At 40.1% G+C, this 15,445-nt stretch overlaps 1 protein-coding gene across 4 annotated transcripts in view; it reads right to left on the bottom strand.

Annotated features, from left to right (window-relative positions):
- Positions 1-15,445, bottom strand: part of ppp2r5eb (protein phosphatase 2, regulatory subunit B', epsilon) — a 48,493-nt gene that overhangs the window by 22,425 nt on the left and 10,623 nt on the right. For 3 of the 4 annotated variants that reach the window (XM_005949333.3, XM_005949334.3, XM_042215085.1), the window contains exon 2: positions 15,254-15,414. In XM_005949333.3, the coding sequence (XP_005949395.1) occupies positions 15,254-15,414 (161 nt within the window). Of the gene's footprint in view, positions 1-4,751; positions 15,234-15,253; positions 15,415-15,445 lie in introns of those variants that run through there. The other variant, XM_005949337.3, reaches the window with a different exon arrangement.

Below are 15,445 nucleotides of genomic sequence, written 5' to 3'. Positions count from 1 at the left end.
CCTTTTCTTTTTGGACATACCTCCCTGACATTTCACTATACGGACAGCTTTGCTGTCAAATGGTACATGTGGTTTAAGGATCAGATAATTCCGGTACTTCTTATCACATTCTGAAGGAAGATGAGGCACCAATGACATGGAGGGAGGCGATCATTTCAATTATACCACACACAAAAAAATTTAAACATATAGAGACCAATTTAGGTACAGGAAGACCTTGGATAATTGATCAGGTGAATTAGGAAAATATTACAGTAATTAGTAAAGATGGCAAAAGGCCTCTCTCCCTGAGACAGCTGGGATAGCATCCAGGCCCCATTTAGTTTATTAAATGCATCAAAACTTTGTAAAACTTGCCAAATACCAGAATTAAAATTAGCAGGCACCTCAATCAGAATAGAAACCCAGAGAGGGGTTGCCAGCACGGATGCCCACTTAGCCCTACTCCATTTGCTTTGTACACTGAACCCCTAGCACAGTTAATAAGGGATGATGCGAAGCTAAAAGGAACAATGGTCAGAGACCTTGAACAGAAGATTTGTTTATCTTTTTGTTGTTTGTAACCACAACAAAGGTTACCATTCCCAAACTCATGTCTCTGCTGAGAAGATTTAGAACTTACTGAAGCTATAAAGCACATGAATTTCACAACTACACATGCCATTAATGGGAAAGAAAACTCTATATAGACAGCACACTGGGAGCTAAAACCAAAGGTCACAGAATGGTCACAGTGAGAACTGATGGGAGGTTTAAATATTGAAATTAGATTGGTATGGATTCCTAGCGTTCAGTTTCGTCAGATGGAGAACTGCACTTCTTCCAGGAAATTCATATAAAGTTACGGTTCAGGTACTTTAGAAATACAACGTACTTTAATAGTAAGGATGGGAATCAAAGACTTGTTCTTGTAGAGAACTGGTTCTCAGTAGACCAATTCCTTGGAATCGTTAGTCTGCCTGTATATCAATCCCGCTTATCGGTTCGTGCACTCTCGCTGCAATCAGATGATTTCAGTTTGTGTGCCAGTGGAGGAAAACAGTGGATATGGACATTACTTTTATTTTTATTGCATAAAAGGGTGGGAGCTTTATGGTAAAATAAAGCCTGCTCCAGAACAAAAATGCATCGTACTGTTAACACAACTTCAGCTTTTTACAAGCACGTGCACAGACAGCATGCTAAGGTTAAGCTAGCCAAGAAGGCAGAAGGATGTTAAAGCTGAGTTAATGCTGACCCCAGCCCAGCACTGTGATAAAGTGAGCTGCTGCTGAACTTCAACAGGTAACAAACTATTGACTAATCAGGCTGCAGCCTCTATTTCTACCTGTTCATGTGTCTGCAGTAGAATCACGGGGACGATCATTTTGAAGTCTCTTTGTGTTGGTTTTCATCTTTGCTTTGTGTTCATAAACACTAAAAGAAAGATCATATTTGTGTCCTCATTAGGATAGGAATTTGTGTTGGTGTGTGGGGCTGTAGCCTGCAGGTTTATATTGTTAAATAGCAATTATGGCACAGTGTGTTTCAGATCATTTTACCAAGTAACATGAAAGTAACAAAACAAACAGTAGTATAACAAAGTCTTTAACCTGGGTGTAATTAAGTATCGTACTGCATTACTTTTAAGAAATGTGTTCTGTGTAATAATTACTTTTTTGAGTAATGACCCCAGTAATGATCACAACCAAGAGGGGAAATACCTTCAGCATGCACAATGACAATCAATAAGGGAATCAAAAATGAATGGAATCGATAAGTGATATCAATAATGGAACTGGAATTGCGAAATTCTTATCAATTCCCATCCTTATTAAACAGTAAAACCAATAATGAGCAGGAACAAACTTCTTACTAACATTATGAATGGGGGAAAAATGAACTAATAAATTGAAATCTAAATGGAAGAATGAGTGTAGGGTTTGTATTTCAGACGATGACTGGCAGAATGTGCGTACAAACAATCTAAACAAGCAACGTGGAAAGTAGGACTCAAAACAATCTGCAGATGTATGGGATTTTTCTAATCAACAAAATAAATGTACATTGCATCAGAATAAAGGGATATAACCACTCAGTGACCATTGCATAATCATACTCAGTAGGTGAGAATAGTAGTCTAAATTTAAATGAGTTGATTGTGATATTCATACCAAAGGGCAGTCCAATTTTCTCCTTTAGATCATTTCTGGAGGGCTTGCTGACTTTAGCTTATTCCCCTTTTTACCCACAATCTAGATCGTGCAAATAGTTCATACAGCTTTGTTCATATTAGCTGGGTCACCTTTACTAGTTATTCTTAATCTTCTACTTACATAGGGCATTTCTAACAGCTCACTGAGCTCAGCAGCAAAGATTGCTCTCTTATGGTCCAATGCCAGAATACAGCATGCATGAATGAAAGGTGGGGGCAATGATGTTGAGATCACCAATCAAATGATCAAAATCATTTCTTTTCAACAAAACAAAACCAAAAACAGAACTACAATCAGACATTATGTGATCTAATACATTCTGATGTTTCCTTGTTTGCAAAGGATTTACATGATTTGGATTTACATATCTTCCCGAAATAAAGTTGTACATACAGTACAGGTAGCAGGGTAGGACTGGTGTAATGGAAAAACCTGAACATAAATATATATTCATGACCCAGATACAAACTCCCTGTGCCCCTATCTCTGTGTTCTCAGGTCTCATATAAGAGTTCCTGCAAGGCGCCAGGACGCTGTCAATCATTAACACATGCACTTGTCCTGAGTAAACTTTGCTCCCAACTGCTGCAGCCAACAACACAACAGATGGCAGGGCCATGGAAGCCCTAGTCACTTTCACTCAATCACTCGGATAGCACTGTGTCACAGGTACAAAATGCCTGAAACATATTTCATTGTAAAACAAATGCAACTTCTACTACAGATATAAGAAAAGGATAAATGGAACAGCAGTGCAGCCTACCCCTCTGAGGTTAGGTTTGCAGACCCTGCAGAGTTCAACTTGTATACATGACATATAGCTATCACAGTGTGCATAAAGGTTTCTATCACTGCTCATCCCTGCTAATAATGCTTGTGGATAATGAATTTCATTTTGAAATAGCAGCTAAATATGCATAACAATGTTTTAAACTACCTCTGAATGAATAGTACCTAAAGTGGTAGGTAGGTTATGGGCTATTCAATGCAGTTAGCATCAAGCATCAAGCCAAGGTCAATTCATTAATATAAAATGAAAGTGTTACCTAAATAAATAATCCAAAAAAATAAATGTATCTATCATTTAGAAGGCAATTAATCCATCTCAAGACATCAGTATTCAGTGTAGCAGCAGTATTTCACATAACTGAAAGGTCAACTATTTGGACCGGCTGACAGCTGATGTGTCATATCAAAGTTTCCTTGAGTAAGACTCTGTTTTGAGAGCATCAAGTCAAAGCCTGAAAACTAAAATCTGCTCTCTGAGGCAGCAGCAGAAGCAGCAGCAGCAGCAGGGACGATCACCTGGGATGGTTCAGACAAAGACGCTCTTCACGAGTCTAGGTTAGAGGGCCAGGATGCTTGTAGATCTCACATAGCGGGAATTCCAACAGCTGTTAACACCAACACAGCACAAGACAGGAGGTACCCATCCCTCACCTTAAGCTCTCTCGCTACCCGCTGCTGCAGTGTTTTCCAAAAACACAACAGCCACGTCAGGAATTCCATCAGCACTTTTTGATAGGCCAAGTTCAAAAGGCAGGTTATGAAATGTTAATACTACATGTGTGTAGTACCATTTCTACTACCAAGTAACAAGAGAAACCTCAACACAACATCAAAACAATGATTAGTGCCTTTTTTGACAGTTACAGGATCAAGAAAGTCAAGTAATTGGTTTATTAAGTTTGCTGGAGTTATACACAAAACTACCACAAGTCCATTAAGTTTTGATGCCATCCGATTTTAGGATGACCAATGTGAAAGAATCAGGGTTATATCGCTGGCCAAAAAAGAAAGAATGAAAGAAACAGAAGAGATAGAGGTGATAAAGACAAAAAATGTTTCAGACTTGAACTAAGATGTGCCAGGGGATCACTTCTTTATATCCTCCAGCTGTTATAGCCGAGCCAAGGGGAGTATAGCATGTAATGGAGGACTACCAGCTGTGCCCCTGGCAATGATCCAGTAGGTAGACTTATCATGGTATAGTCTACATGTATCATACTTGATGTGCTACCCACGTTTATTAGACCAGTGTTGGATAGTATGGCCTTAAAATGCAACACTATTCAGTTATACAGTATGTTGATATCTGAAGTGTTCTGCTAGTTCAACACTTTACAAACTAAACTCTTATTTAGCCACTAAAAATGTTATTGAACAATCCACATCTGTAAATATTATGCATGTGCACTGACCTAAGCTTAACAATAATGCAGATGGAAGTGCAGCAGCACAGCTAACACCTGCTATGCTACAAACTCAAACATTCCACAACCTGTAGAAGAATGTTTTCACTTTCAGGATAAAATGTCCTCCTTCCACCAGCGAACTTTCCATTCTCCTTTCAGCCAGCAAAAACACTCATCTTCTGTTACCATTCCCATTCCATTTTAAGTCTACCTTTCCGTCTGTCTCACACACACATGACAGGCTAGGCCGGCTGGTATCGGCAACAGCCCTTGACAGCAGAGGCTAACTTTAACACTCAATGCTCATGGGCTAGCAACTATGCACTCCCACACAATACTCACACATAAAACTGTCACTCACTTAATCAGGTTTCCTCTCCCTATTAGGAACCAACAGCAGAAACCGGCAGTCATGGACGTCACTATGTGAGCTGGTCTGAGTCGAACATGTGGACAACAGAAGTTTTGGGGGACCCGTGCTCTTGTTGTGGCTCGTCTGTACCGAGTCGGGCTGAAAAAAAAAATGTAAAGAGACACCTCGCAGCTCGGGTTTCTTCTGAGGAGAGGACGTGAGTGGTGGGGGACGAGGCAGCACGTTGGTGGGATTCATTGGCCGAATAGAGAACAGAGGCAGCCACAAAGAGAGCTACTGGAGGGTTGTGCAGAATTCTACATCTCCTTTTAATTTTTTCTCTCTTTTTATTTATTTTTTTTCCTTTAAAGACTGCTGTCCAAGGATAGGTCAGAGACAGATCAGTCCTCCTACGCCAAGTGGACATGAGCTTAAGACATGAGGGGAACCTAATTTGGGTTGAAAATGTCAAGGACACGTTCAACCACAGGAGAATATAGCCCACGTTAGCCTGCGGTTGCTGTCAAAACCAGATATAGCCATTAAAAGGCTTCTATTGTTATAGTTTTTCCTATTTCTACTACAGCAGCTGTAATTGGAAGGAGCTGACTATAAGACATCAGCGTGGCATGAGAGGAAAGCACCTACACGAGAGCTGGGAAGAGGAAAAGGACAACGTGCAGGAGTGGGAAAGGAATCCTGAATCCTAAAGGAATTCTCTCCACACAGCAGTTAGAGGGCTTCAGATCTGCTGTAGTAATTCTACTTCATGGACTAAGCTCAACAGGCACAGGCAAGTGTTAAAATAGCAGGTGAAAGGTCCTTTTTGTGCTCAGACTGACTGAAAATAATCACTTAACCAGAATAAAACTGATGAGACAAAAGACATAAAAATCAGTCACTGGTTCGTTTAAATCTCAATCTTATCTGCCGATGGATTGAAGGCAGTCAGCACAGTAAATATCAATTCATGAATCAGGACATCCTTAGTCATTTTAGCTCTCAGGAAAAGGTGAATGTATTAAAGTTTCAGCGTCTCTAACTAGCTCCTTTCCCCAACAACATAACATTAGAGGACTCTTATGCCTTCCTGCAGGTGACCCACCAGGCTGATCACCATTTTCTGCCTCTGCTTATTCATCCTGCCTCCTTAAATGAATGTAGCCAACTGTAACAGGAATGTAAATTAGATTATATAATTCTGTGCATATTTACAATGTCACAGCAGTATCCTTTAACTGTGTAACTTGCACGCTGGATGCATCCAGCTAAAGGGATGATTTTGTTGCTATGCCAACTCTGACAGTAAGTGGGGATCGTGCTGGCAATTTTTTTCTGCCTTCCTCTTGTGAATGTTTATCACGTTGGAGAAAACTTTTACTACGCACAAGCACAAGTAGCAGCAAGCTGAAACTCTTAAAGTCCCCAGAGGTCTGCAGAGAGCACGAGCCGTGTACCGTTTCCAATTTTCATTTCAATCTTTTAGAGGAGGGAGCAGTTGGCTTTCTATTTAAACTCTATTGATTCAGAAGAACCCGGCTGGGTCGTCATTTTTTACATTTTTGCTTCGCATTCACAGTTATGCAGCCCAGCCTGGGAGATGTGTAGTACAAATGCAGTCTTGTTTGGGAAGATTTAGCTCCTTGCTAAAGGGCAGTCTGCCAAGTGGAAGCTGAGGAGCCGAAAGCAGCATCATTCTCAGTCTTTTTTGGGATGTTTTGCTAATTAAAAGAATAAAACCAACGACCTCCACTGTCTACAGAGTACAAGCTGTAACTGCACATGCACCCATTCCAAATCAGGACACTGAGCCTATGCAGGCTTCTTCAGTTACACTTTATTCAGCTTGCACGGTTTTGAGTGTATAGTTCACCCAGTCACATTTGGCAGTTACTGTTTGTTAACTAATAAGCTAAAATCATTTATGATATAGCATATATACCCAAAGATTGTTCTACTAATTATTAGACTTAATGTCAATAACAAGTTATTATTTTCAGACATCAAAAAGCCAACAATGTTAGCACACAAGGTGAAGAATGGCATGTTTGTACACGTCAAACACAACATTACTGTTACTGAGTTTTTCCAGTATACATTTGTTTAATTTGGTAAATATAGCATACACCCTGAACACAGACGCTCAGTTATTTGTTCTACACAAAGATACGCCAAACTACATCGTCAATTAACTATACAGCTTGAAGGGAGGCGTTGATTTTTATTTTTAACATTTTGCTATGTGAAAATCTGAAGAAGCAGCTACATTCAGCTGCTTCCTTATTCACAAGGGGCCGTCACAGCGGGTATCTCCGCATGTTTGATCTGGCATTTTTACAGCGGATGCCATTCTTGAAGCAAAACCCAAAGGAATATGCGTCTCCTCTCGGGATCGAACAGGGGATCTTTTTAAAAATGTAAAAATATGACATTTTTATTTTTATTCATATCGAATGTGCACCCTGGTGTACACGGTGCACAAGGTGCACACATTCTCGTGATCCTGTTGATCATTACAATACCGAGAAATGTGTATACCTGCAGAAGACGGGGTGGTGTCATTCACCGGGTTTATTGTGAAAATTCCTGGCAGTGTGCGTCATCCTTTCCCCTCCTCCCCAGGATTCCCTTGAGGAGACAGTGTCTTACTTGTCTTCCTCTAAATATCCAGGAATGAGCCTGCTGCCAACGACTGGATTTATGTAATCCACCGTGCCTCATCAAGACCCTGCTTGTCACTTCTGGCTCAAGTCTGACCTGTGCCTGCGACTGACCCACAAAAAGAAGCAGGAGAAGGAAATGGAGAGGGAATACGATATGATTTGTGCATCCTGATGATGTGCTTTTGCAGTCTGCTAAACCTCTAAAGTCCGAATACACTAGACCAGATTAACGCCCACCTCTGCTACACACATGTACACCTCAAGGCAGGAAGTAAATATAGAGAGCTTATAGAAATAAACAAGAAACGTAGGAAATGAATCATAAAATACGCACCCCACAAGACTACACGAAGGATGTGAAAAGAAGAGAAAATCATGAAAAATCAAGTAGCAGGAATTTCAAACTCAAGCTTCAAACAAATAGGAGACATGTCTTCAAGGCAACTAAAACAATCAAAAACTACAACATAAAAAGACAGAATAATCTTTAAAACACTAGAAATGTATACAAATGTATAATATATATGCCCAAGTTCTTTCTCTGAATGCTGGTCTAAAACACTCCCAAATGGTTTGAGTCATGGTGTGAACTCTGTAAGCCAGTTAATAAAATACAGCATAGTTGCCCAGCACACCTCTTCCTGGCAGTTATATACTGCAGAGAGATTAGAGGTAGAAGTGCCTGTCAGTAATTAAACACACACACACACACACACACACACACACACACACACACACAAGGAGCGGGGCCAACAAATGTCAGTCCTTGTGTTCGCCACCTGGAGGCCACAAATGCATTATGATCATCTGACGCTGGCTCTGTTTGTCTTCAATGACTGATTTCATGTATTAACTCAATTTTACTGGTTGGTGCCTTAACACTGGGCTTTTGGTATTCGTCACAGAGGGCCTGCTGTTTATAGTGTAAAGTTCAAAACAGACAAGTGGAAGAGACAAACTTAATCCTTGTTCTTTCACTTGGTTTAAGTGGACATATATGGGAGTGGAGGGAGGCTCAGAGGTTGGTGCAGTCGTCTTGTGATCAGATGGATCCAAATCCTGGGAAATAAATGAGACCGTCCAGGTTCTCTCCAAACTCAACGCAGCTGTATGTTTGCATGTAGACACCAGCTCACGGTGAACCAAAGGGCACACGAGTGTCATCAGTGTGCTCTATACACCAATGCAGACAGTAAAGCTGGTCTGAAACCTCTTTGATGTGTTCTTTCAATCAGGTAATGCTGACAAATCACAAAGTGCTGAACCATTCCTTAAAGTCTATGTAAACTAACAATTTAAAGCTTTTTTTTTTAATTTCATTCAGTGGATTCCATCTACATTAAGACTCATTCAGTATGTACAATGTGTAAAAACAGCCACAGTCAACAGTTAAGCAAAACTGTGTCAAGTCACTAAAACTGTCACAATAAGTCTTAATTATACTGTGTTGCGGACAGGGACTGCTAAAGGCACGATGGCCGAGCTGTTATTCCTGTTCTACTTACACTGCCTGGGGTGCAACGTAATGAAAAGTCTCTGCAGACAAGTTCATGCAATCATTTAAAAAAAAAAAAAAACAAGCAGGCATGCAGACGTTAAGACCCTTAAGCCTACCTTCTGATTATGAAATGTTACGCATGTTATGTTACGCAGACACACGTGGATGCTCAGGGACTTGCAAATGGTCTTTAGTCTTTACAAGCTAACAGCAAACATGAGGCTCACATACTTGCCCAAACCATTTTTCACAAAATGTGGTGCAAGAGTGACATCTGAATGAAACAGGAGTCACTGACTGATGGGTCTAAATAGCAAGCTTAATTGTTGAAATTTCCTTTAAAGCCAGTACTTGTGCTAACTGGCTAATGCTTGTCAAGCGTATGAAGGAGGCGATCAGGGCTGGGAACAGAATGGTAACATTAAAATGTGTTCCCGGCACAGAACAGCTTGATCACATCGCAGGTTGAGCCCATTGATACATTCAATTAATACTGTCGTTGTGCTGACATTCATAATAAATTAAAATCTGCAAAGCCCTAGTTTCACATCATGCCTGCACATATAACCGACACTTGCAGCACAGACGTGTCAGGGCGCGCACACGGGTTCACACCCGGACTTCTGTGTGTGCTTTAAAGTTAATGTGTGAGCTTGGAGCCAGTATATGGATCCATCATAATCATCATCAAAGAGCGAAAACAGGAGGACATGGATACTTCTGACTGTGGATTGACTTTCAAAATCAGTGTGATTTGACTGTATCTGTGCTGACCTTTTTCCACTGGGTGTTATCGAGGGACAATGAAGAGGGCAATAGAGACAGATAAGGCACAAAAAATATAAATATATAAACTGGACGGATTTGTAAAAGTAAAGGCCACACAGCGAGCACATTGCTGAACTGCCCAAAAAAGAAAAGAAAGAAAGAAATTTGTCCAGTGAAATTACAAAGTCTGTGTAATCGGCTGCATTAAGAATCAGTATAAAAACAATCTTTTTACACAGACACGTGTTTAATGCAGAGGTTTCTGTCTACTATTGCAGGGTCTTTACCTTACAATATAAAGCACCTTGAGGCAACTGTTGTTGTGATTTGTATTATATAAATAAAACATAAATAAAACTGAATTGAATTGGTGCAAACCTCAGGAGGTCCATGTTACTGAAACATTTTTTTTTCTTTTTAATTTTCCCATGAGTCTGTGCTCAAAGAGATTCTGAAGAGAATCCAGTATAGAGGCAGGAGAAAATGAATAACAGCAAAAATTCAAATCCATAATAGGTAAAGAGACCGTCCGGGGCTAAAAGTGGAGCTCCAGTGGAGCTGCTGAGGCAGTGGTCAGGAGCAGCAGACTGTGATTGTACTGAGGAGGTGGGAAATGTGTGGATGTGTGTGAATGCAAAGTGAACGTGTGAAACTGAACCATGGAAGTGTTGAAAAAGACGGACGTGTGCCGGCTCAGTCACTGAACCACAAATAAATACAGTAAGACTGTAAAATAAACCACTGTTAGCTGTTTACATACACTTCATTGGTCACTATTAAGCTATGTCTACACTAGCCCACATATATTTGAAAACGGCGTATACGTCTGAAAACGCTCCGCGTCCACACTATCGTTTTCATAGAGCTGCTCATCCACACTGAAACAGGTGAAAACGCTTACATTCCAGTACTGCACATGCGTGAAACACAATACAATTCGACCTGCCTCATTTCTGTCTGCTGTTTATTTACTTTCCAGCTCTTTGAAACGTTGCTGCAAAATGTCGAGGAAAAGCACAGAGTTTTTTTTAAATGGACCAACAATGAGGTGGAGTTGTTGGTGCGAGTAACACAAAAGTACAAAGTTGCAAAAGCGAGCGTGAATTAAAGAACTTGAAGAAAAACTATCTGGAGCATGTACACACTGATATTAAATCTTTAATAGAGCTGTCAAAATTGAGAGCAAACAAAACAACTGCTGTGTAATGCCCTCCGCTATCTTAGTTTAATTGGTCACATGACTCCATCACATGACTAAAATATGTCATCGTTTTCGAAAAGGCTCCGGGTTCTCTGTCCACACTGCGCCGCGAAAATAGAGTTTTCAAATGAATCTGCTTTGGAGAGCGTCTTCAAAACGCTCCGTTTTCCCTGACTGAAAACACCGTCTCAGTGTGGACGGAAGGCCAAAATGATGCGTTTTCAAACCAAAACATATTAGTGTGGACATGGCCTTAGGTACACCTCTTAACACAGACATCTAATCAGCCAATCACACGGCAGCAACTCAATCTTTCGGGTATGTTAGACATGGTAAAGATGGCCTTGTTTAAGCTTAAACTGAGCATCAGAATAAGGAGTGGAAAAAAACAAGGTTATTTAAGAGTTAAGAGATTTGTATCGTGGATTTGGTGCCGACAAGTAAGCAACTGTGTGATGTTATCGTGTCAGTATAGCCAAAAACCTGAGAAGTGTTTTAAACAGACGGTGAAAACGCGTCATAATTATTACTGTGGCAACTACGCTGTCAGTATCAGAGCTAAACATGCACGTCAGTGTTAAAACATTTTGATAAATCTAAAGTAAGTACTGGATGTGACTCTTTGAGGAGATACAAAATATTAAAAGACTGATCAAGTCAATAAGGACATCATTGGTTGGGACAGGTTTAATTGTAAAAGCATTTGATATTTAATTGTCAATGTAAATCCCAAAGAATTTATGACTGTTTAAAGAACAAATTGCATCTGGGTTGTCTCTTTTAAAAAAGAAACTGACTCACAGGTTACTGGGTATGGTTTAAATCACTAATCGTATCAACCACGTACTCGAGGACCTGAGGTCACACTGAGTGGTGCTGCTGTTTAATTATCAACCTACTCTATCAGATGATTCCAGCATTTTTTGCAGTGGTGGTTTACTGGGAGGACAACAGGACAGAATTTCCTGAAAGCAACCTTTTGAAGAAGAAAGCAGAGCCTTTTGCAAAAACAGTACAGGAAATATGATCCGCTGTACACTTGCTGCTTTTTAACGGCTTCACTGCACAAAAAACACTTGAGAAGGGGGATTCCTCTCTGACACCATAACTGTGGTTCCACACACTATGGTTCTAATTGTATTTATCACTGAAGCTGTTTCTACACATCAACAGTCTCCTCTAACCACCACGTCCCTAGTTCAAAGTCTGTGTGACTTCCGATGTATTCCAGAGAGGGTAACTCCCACCGTGAATTCATGGCGACTGAGTGGACGTCATGTGTCCCACCTTCAGCATGTTTTATAATAATAATAATAATAATAATAATAATAATAATAATAATAATAAACTTTATTCATAGAGCACACTAAAAAACCAAGGGTATACCAAGGTGAAGTTTAGTCTGCGACCTCACCTGAAGCACTCTTACCTGCTCTGTTTCTTGTTTTTTATTTCCTAATATTATCATTGTCCAGGTGGATTTGCTGTTCTGCTTTTCCAAAAAAGGAAATGAAGCATGGCTTTCTATTAAATTTAGTTCTGCATTTCTTTGAAACATTTAGAACTACCCTGATGTTTTTGCTTCTCTCTTTAGCAGACAGACTATACCTCTTTACTAAAAATATCTGCAGCTCATGGAAACCACAGTAATCAACACAGGCTTGGAGATCAAGCGTGTTGCTGTGTGCTGACAGAGTCTACATATACAGCACAGACAGCACAGGTGTCACTGAATATAAGCTTCTATGAGATAAGAGAACAGAACCATTTGACAGTTAGCACAGAGATTATGATTAACTCAGTGCACCAAGTGTAGTAACTTGTTAGTTTTATGTGTAATAGACGATGACCTTAACATAGTTTTAAGACAAGAGAGCCTACTGTTATCTTCAGCTGCCTTCATCAGTCACTTCTGCCTCTTCCTGCATCCTGAGATGGAGCTATGAAGTGACTTTCCCTCAGTCTCAGAGAGGAGGAGGATCTGTCTGGTTTCTGTCTGACAGCATTCCTGCAGTCACTACCAAACCACACCACCACACTGTTGTATTTACTCAGGTGAAACGTCAGTGTAACGCATTGTGTATTACTACACCCAGCTACATAGCACAGATGCCTTATTCACTTAGCATGTCACAATGCAGGTTAAAGTTATATGAGATGTGACGTTTGAACACATTCCATTACTTATTAATACACTGAGACTCTTTATCGAACAATTTAGAGAAAATGCCCTTATAATGCGGCATGATCAAAAACATACATATGGGTGTAGATCCGTTTAAATCGATCTTTGCCAGTTCCTCCTAACCTGAGCCTCTGGACTTTCTCAGCGGTTCTATGATAACTGAAAATGTATCCATGTTTCCAACTTTAAACTTGAAAAAACCTCTCACAACAAAATGTGAGGAGCCAATCTCTGTTCAAGGCAGTTCAAATGTTAAGTCCATTTCATCATGACAGCCAAACAGCTACATATAACAAGAACAAGCTTAGGGTATATTATTATTAAACCATTTGAGGAATCAGAAGATTCCTCATATTTTAACCTATGATCTTCTTATTCCTCACATACATCTTGCATTTAATGAGAACATCTCTAGACTGATTTTTTTAGCCAGTATTAGACATTTGCTGATATAATAGTATCGCAAACTTATAATGAATGAAAACTCAAAGTAAAGAAGAGACAGGGGAAACACCCTTCAACTCTGTTATGACTGTTGATGTCACACAGCGTGCCAAACAGAGGCCACTTCCCTCTTGGTAAGACACATGCTTTAAAACCCACAAACTCAACAACCAGCTGATCTGAGCAGAATCGGGCAGAGCAACTGAGTAATCCATGACTACTTGTGACAATAAAACAAGATTATTTTTAAGGTGGACTGTCTTAATACCACAGTAAATTTTAGAATAGATCTTGTATAACTTGTACAGGTCGTCCTCTAGCACCAACCTGCTCTCTGCAATCATCGAAATGATCTGCCTGTCTAGACATGTCACTAATAAAACACTCGCATACAGAGAATAGTTGGCATAGAAAAGCAGCTGCATTCAAACAGAACTAAACCAACCAGACTATACAGAGCAATGCTACTAAATTTGCCATCAATGGGCAGAGACAAAACACAAGTTGAAGGTGAGTGTCTTGATTTAAAAAAAAACCCAAAACTTTCTGTTTTAATGAGCCATCTACGCTTAAAGCCCCTGGAAGGTCCCCCTTTTACAAGCCTGTGTTGTGCACTTAAGGTAGGAACGGTGTCCACACAAATTATTCACAAGTGAAAACATTATGCAGTTGCTTATTTTCTGTCAGATACACTACTGGTCAAAGGTTTTAGAACACCCCAATTTCTCCAGAGGGGGGGGGGGGGGGGTGCCACACCCAAAGCCCTGAAAACCCTGAAGCGAAGTTTAACACTACCACGAATGAATCTTCACTTCACATTTAAGACATTTTACTTACCTAAATATCAGACTTAATGGGTTTACACATAACTATCATCTGCTCTGCTCAGCTTGATATTAACTAATCAGAACAGATCTCTATTCTGAGTAATTACTGCTGTAGCCGCTTAAGCATAATGGGGGAAATTTGCCATTTGCTGGCTTAGTTTTCACTTGGGGTGGGCAGATTGATACAAATGATCAATGCTATGAATACCATCATTGTTATTGGTATTAGATGAATACCTGTGTGATGTGATCGATAGCCTACTTTCATTTAATTTCTCTGCTGTATGTTCAGAACATTAGTATCATTTCATCAAAGACTAGACGTGCACATTTTATCCCCCATTTCTTTGCAAAAAAAATACTGCAAACTGTGTGCGTTTATGGAGGCTATTTGCTAATGTGGCATTGTCATCAAATTATTTAACACATAAAAAATGTGAAAAAGAGGAAGTCCCTGAAAGAGCCTCTGACTAGTGTAACAGATATAGAGGCAAAGCATATCCAGTTAGCTTATATAGTGGTGAAAATAATATTCCAGTCATGACTTATCAACTGTTGGATCTTCAGCATTAGTTTATGGTGATTTCGAGTGCTCATCACAGCTGTTATTTCAGCTGATTGATTAATGCTAGACTAGCCTATATCCAGACATTTATGTTACATTAATTTAGTCATTAATTTTGAAAAAATATACTTGTGAAATATGAAAATGTCTGAATATAATAACACTTTTGTGTACATTACACGCAATGAAACTGAGTCAGTGAACCAGGGTTCAAATTCAGTACAATTAGATTAACAGAAACAAAGCTAGAGGGGCCTTTTAGATGTTACTTGTATTTGATTTGGTAATCATCCCTTGTGCCTCTCACCCCACAAACCACAGATTTCTCTCACATACATGCAAACATGTGTTTCTACTTACCCTTGAGCAGGGGCAAGGGCGTGAGCTCTATAGGTTTGCCCTGAGAGCGGAACTGGGACGAACTCTGCGACCGCTTCTGCTTGGCCTTCCTGACAGACTTCCGTGAAAATCCGTCCACTTTGTCCACAGAGGGAGCTGTGGTGGCTGCCGAGGACATAGCCCTGGTGAGAGAGACACAGGAGGAAGGGGGGG

Source organism: Haplochromis burtoni, unplaced genomic scaffold, assembly GCF_018398535.1.
Source record: "Haplochromis burtoni strain Fernald_Lab_line unplaced genomic scaffold, NCSU_Asbu1 Contig_655, whole genome shotgun sequence".
Taxonomy (NCBI): Eukaryota; Metazoa; Chordata; class Actinopteri; order Cichliformes; family Cichlidae; genus Haplochromis; species Haplochromis burtoni.
Note: the sequence above shows the minus strand (reverse complement) of the source record. Positions and strands in the feature narration are given on the sequence as shown.